The 5,653-nt window shown below is 45.5% G+C and overlaps 1 protein-coding gene across 1 annotated transcript; it reads left to right on the forward strand.

Annotated features, from left to right (window-relative positions):
* Nucleotides 1–271: 271 nt before the first annotated feature.
* LOC119459347 (uncharacterized) lies at nucleotides 272–5,291 on the forward strand. Its single transcript, XM_037721153.2, has 5 exons — nucleotides 272–699; nucleotides 1,900–2,029; nucleotides 2,318–2,452; nucleotides 2,741–3,113; nucleotides 5,242–5,291. The coding sequence occupies exons 1-5, from the start codon at nucleotides 272–274 to the stop codon at nucleotides 5,289–5,291; spliced, it is 1,116 nt and encodes a 371-aa protein (XP_037577081.2).
* Nucleotides 5,292–5,653: the final 362 nt, after the last annotated feature.

The following is a 5,653-nucleotide window of genomic DNA, read 5'->3' on the forward strand; positions in this document are numbered from 1 at the left end:
AAGGCAGTATTGTTTATTTTAACATGTTCTCAGTGTTTGTTTTTGATACTATGCGGCGTTATTCTTTTTTGTTTTTTTCAAGCTTCTAGATTATAGACCTTTTTCATGTTTGCAAACAAGCCGCGCGCGCGTCCTATTGGTGCTCCTCGGACGCTTCCGGTCGAGCAACTTCCGGATGCTTGGCTCTCGTCTCAAAAGCCTCCCCTGCGAGCGCGCCGCATGGCCGATATTTTCTTAATCGCTTGCACCTCTCAGCAGTGCGGCTGACGACATGTCGAGCGAATATTTTAGAGGACTGGACAACAGTGCACAGCAGCGCTACCAAGACAAGCTGTCCTTCGAAGGCCAGCAGCTGCCGGACCCGTTGGACGACGATGTCGTGCAATTTTCTTTTTCGGCGAGCCCGAGAAACTTTCCGCCTGTCACAGCAGCGGATATTTTCATGTATTTAGTGGAGGGCGTTTGCTTCTACACAAAAGAACAGTTTAAGAACCACAAACTGAGTGACGCTTACAATGCATTCCTGAGTGGGAAAGTTAAGCGTGTAATGTCGTTCAAGGCAGGCAAGCGCGGAGTCGGCGTCGTCATCTTAACAGCATCTGTGGAGGCCAGCCAGCTGCTTTCGAAGACATACCGACCGTGGTGCGTCGTCAAAGACGACGGCACTGTTGTAAGCGCTCACTGCACGTGCATAGCAGGGTAAGTACAGTTTACTGCCTACTCCAAGAGCACGATTTACATTACCACGACCTTACGTGCCGATTTGTCTTAGACCCAGCGTGGTAGCTTAGAGATTAAGGCGCTGCACTGCTAAGAACGAACACGCGGGTTCAATTCTGGACCCGGCGGCTGCATTTCGATGGGGGCAAAGTGAAAAAAAATTGACCCCCCTTCCACTACTGCGCAAGAGGGGTGCAAGCGAAGCGTGTGCTGACTCGTTTGTGCTACGAGCGCGTGCCGAGCACGAGCGCAAACCGAGGGGCGCCAACGAGCCAGCTGCGGAATATTTCCATTCCGTGAAGATGGTTAACCAGCGAAGCGAAAACGTGCGGCCCCGGTTATAGTAAAGTATTTCACAATTACGAGTTTACACACACGTTCGGCTGCGACGGAGAGAACGACGTCACTGACCGTTGTCGCTTGTGTTTGATGTCTCGAGTTTACTCGGCGGCGTGATTAGCAGCATTCGCGCGCCATTACCGCTTGCGATTCTTCGAAATTAAATGGCTTGAAAATTAAATCTGTCCGTCACGTAAGACAATGAATGGCTCATATTTCCCTTAAGCAATGGCTCATACGCCCGTAAACGCGGCCTCCCCATTACGGCGACAGAAAAGTGAAATTCCACGCTGGAATGATGAGCGGTAACGGAGCCAGCTGTGCAAAGCAGACGTTCTGGCACGTGAAACTCCATCAATTATTATTTGTCGTAGTTTGCTAAAAATGGGCTAACCCATTTTTTTGTCGCAGGAATTACCCAAATTTAAATAATTTCTGGAGTTTTACGTGCCAAAACCACGATATGATTATGAGGCACGCCGTAGTGGGTGGACTCCGGAATAATTTGGACCACCTGGGGTTCTTCAACGTGCACCTAAACTTAAGCACACGGGTGTTTTTTTGCATTTCGCCCCCCCCATGAAAAGGTGGCCGCCGTGGCCGTGAATCGAACCCGCGTCCTCAAGCTTAGCGCCGCGACGCCTTACCTGCTAAGCTACCAAGGCGGGATAAACGTAATGCCAGTTAACGCGAGACAAGCTATGGTAATGCATACTTTATGTATAGTGGGCTGGATGTTCAGTACCGTGCACATTTATCGTGCAAGTCACACTGCGGTTAATGCAGTGGTTTACCAGAGAGTTGTCGCTAACACCTAAACTGTGCGTACCCTTGTTTCAGACTTGGAGAATGCTGCACACACGTGGCTGCCCTATTATTCAACATAGAAGCAGCCATAAAATATGGGCTGAATGACCCGTCTCCAACTGAGACAGCGTGCAGGTGGTCTGAGGTATCCAGGAAATCTATGGTGAGCTTTTAATAAATTTATGGATGTTTGGTTTCCCCTATTGGTTTCCTTTGTAGCTTCTTGATATGAATGGTGGATAAAATTGTGAAGAATACGAGAGTAAGATGGGATGAATATTTACAAGCGTATTTCAGTAGACAGACAAGATGGCTGAAGGGCCACACGCACAAGCATTTCACACACACTCGTCGTCTTCACCACTTTGTAGAGCACCGCACTAATCAATGTTCATACCCCTCCATAACAATATTTCTCCTTCATAAAATTGCAACAAATCTGCTTTTTCAGGTGGCACCAGTCAGCGAGATAAATTTTTTCAAGGCAAAGCCTGGACAACAAGTTCCTGAACCTGCCCCAAGGCAACAAGGGTCTATTCCAACATGGAGCTCTGATAAAATACACAGCTTCTTGCAGCACGTCAAGGTAAACTACGCGACTTACATTACTTCTAGTGAAAGTTCACACACTATTCAAGCTGTCATAAACTACATATTCAGCATCAGCATACTTTGGTACACCAAAACCTAATCGAAAGATCACATGCTGCATACTCACTCCATTTCCAACACCTTATCTGATGAAATCATTTATTACTTTCATACAATCATGCAGTGTTATTGGATGTAGTGGCTATGCGTTTTCTATGATACACATATGACACACTGTGGTCTGGCTACATCAGTGAATGTTTGTTATTGGTCTCTTTCGCAGACATTTGCCCCCAGCACACTTGTGTTGAGTTGCATAACAGACAGTGAAAGTACGGATTCTTCTCCTGAGACTGCTGCAGAAGAAAGGAAGACCAACCACCAGCACTATTCATCGCGATCAGCAATAGATGACATTTACAGCAATATTGACTTGAATACTGCAAAAAATGTTCAGCTCAGTAACGAATGCTGTGAAGAAATTGAGCAGTCGACCCGTGGGCAATCACGGACACTTAGATGGACCCACGAACGCAAAGGTAGAATAACGGCCTCAGTTTTACATCGTGTGCTAGTTTGTCGAAGTGGGGTCAATGGCATTGTGGCTGAAATCATGGGCTATGTAAAGGCACCCAGGGTCTCAAACATCTGTTGGGGTGTGTCAATGGAGCCGAAGGCTAAAGAGGCATTCATCTCACAGGAGTCAAAAAAGCACAAAGGGTTTCAGTTAACTGAATGTGGTCTATTTGTGAATGAAAGACTTCCCTTTCTTGCTGCCTCTCCCGATGGAATTGCCTCCTGTGAATGTTGTGGGAAATCTGTGGTAGAGATTAAGTGCCCTGCATCTCTAAAAGGTACTCCACTCAATAACGCTTCAAAGCATCTGCAATATTTAAATAATAATTTGCAGTTAAAGCATGATCACGCATATTATACACAAGTACAAGCCCAAATGGCCGCCACGAAGCTTCGCCGAGCCTACTTTTTAGTGTTTACAGGGCTGTCCCTTACAATTGAGCTTATCAGCTTTAACGAATCATTTTGGTCAAATGCAGAACTTAAAGCAGCAAGCTTTTTTTTTACCCATATCTTTCCTGAACTGCAGACTAAACAAATTCTGAAGCAAATAGAGTGTGCCAAGGAAACATGTTACTGTCATGGTAACAAGTCTGGCCGCACTGTTCAATGTTCACTGTGTACAGCAAACTTTCATTTGAAATGTGTTAAGCTTAAACGTACACCAAAATCGTGGATGTGTAATAAATGTCAAGTGGAACTAGGGCCAGCTGATGTAAGCGCACCAAGTCAAGAATAGTAAAAAGAAAGCTAAAAGAGATCAGTGGTCTTTTTTCCATTAAAGTAAACCATTGGAATCCCTACAACACTCTCCAGGCATTGCACTTGGTGATGCAATAATGAAAATGTTATGACCATTTTTCTACTGCAGCGACGCCGTACAAAATTGCATGCAATATGTAACCCAGTAGTAAAAGCAATAAATATTGAATTTATATGCTTTGAACACCACTGACTGCTTCACTTTTTATTTGACAATCAAGACACAGCTTATCTTTCAGTTACATACAGCGAGGTCTTCATGGTTCGTGTTGATGATAGGTGTTTGGAGATTCACCAGGCCACTACACACAATTGCCAACTTGTCAATGGTGGCATAGCCTACATCCCCAGATCTTTTTATAAAGTTCACAGGGAGGATCATGTGAAACAGCCTAAATGATTTCAGCCTCTGAATTGATCGCTCGACATGTATGCGGACACTGGAAATTTTTCTTGATGTGGTGACCTCAGCCCCAGGAAGTTGTGCTCGCTTCTTCGTCAATGAAGGCATCAGCAGGCTTGCACCTCGAGCACCAAACATTTCCTCACATCTGAATCCTCTGTCTACAAGGAACACGTCCCCTTCTTCTACCAATTCAAGCAGTCCGCTGCGTTGCGTCAGCTCTTTGTCAGAGACCCTCCCGCCCCATGCTTTAGAAACGAACGTGATTGATCCTGATGGGGCAATCACCACAAGAAGCTTGACTGTGTTGTGATGTTTGTAGTTGGAATATGTCTGGCTCCTTGCTGTCATTGAAGTGGGTCTTTCGATAAATATTTCTGTGCAATCAATTATGCCCCTGACATTCTCGAATGCAGCATCTTTGAATGCTTCAGGGCACCTAGATTGCAGTGTTCTACGAGATGGCCAAATCAAGAGCTTCTTGAAGTTCTCAGCTAAGACATCTAGCCACGAATGAAAAATGCGGCTTACGGAAGTTACAGAAATGCCAAACCGAAATGCTAGATCTTCCGTCAGAAGTCCCAGACGCAGTCTCATAAGCACTAAAATGAGCTGCTGCTCTGGATCCAGGGTTGTTCGAGTTGTTGGGCTCCAGACAGACAGAACCATTTGAAGCAATGCAGCAAACATTTCTGCAGACATGACACCTGTGTGGAACTTAACAGCTTTCTGAGACTTCATAACAATGTCCCTAGTTATCTTCCGAATCGGAACTGGCTGATTTTTCATCTCAAGCTCCGCATTTTTTTTCTTTGCTGATGCCAGCTTGTCTTCTAAACAAGCAACCTTATCTTTTAGTGCTGCATTCTCTAAAGTAAGAGCAGATATATCAACCATAGTAAGTGTTGTCTCTGTTTCAGCTTCACAAGAATCTTTAGTGTAATCCTCGAGGCCAACATTATTGTCAGTTACTGACGATGTTGCAAGGTCACTTGCAGTAGGTACACATATTTGCACCTGTGCACTTTTGCTCCCCACTGCAGGTCCGCTAGCTTGCACACTGCGCCTCCTTTGGCCACGCTGGTACCGCTGAAGTTTCTGGTTCGTGTTGCCTTGATCACGGTACGGAAATATTGTAGGGACATAGTCCGGATGGGTAGGGTCTGACGACGGCCGGCCTGGAAAATAAAATTGTCAGCTATTAGAAAACATTCAGGGTCAAGCACAATAATGAAAGTTTAGCTAGGAAAAGATAAAGTCAACAGAGCTACTCTGCCAGAATTTGTTTTGTAGCTGACCATGCTTGCTTGTATTGAACGCCGCAAAGAAGACGGGAAGAAGTGAAAAACGGAAGGTACAGAGCGCCGAGCACATTTTACGTGACTGCAACCTTCGCAGCTGACTCGATTTTTCAAGCATGTAACACGGGTGTCACGCGGCGCACTTTCGATGACG

The sequence above is a fragment of the Dermacentor silvarum genome, chromosome 7 (assembly GCF_013339745.2).
Source record: "Dermacentor silvarum isolate Dsil-2018 chromosome 7, BIME_Dsil_1.4, whole genome shotgun sequence".
NCBI classification, from domain to species: Eukaryota; Metazoa; Arthropoda; class Arachnida; order Ixodida; family Ixodidae; genus Dermacentor; species Dermacentor silvarum.

Bases quoted from the DNA above. Each gene is read 5' to 3' on its own strand.
- LOC119459347 (XM_037721153.2), top strand. From the start codon at position 272: ATGTCGAGCGAATATTTTAGAGGACTGGACAACAGTGCACAGCAGCGC. The intron at 700-1,899 runs GTAAGTACAGTT...CCCTTGTTTCAG, and splicing joins CACTGCACGTGCATAGCAGG to ACTTGGAGAATGCTGCACAC. The intron at 3,114-5,241 runs GTGTGTCAATGG...TCCCCACTGCAG, and splicing joins GGTCTCAAACATCTGTTGGG to GTCCGCTAGCTTGCACACTG.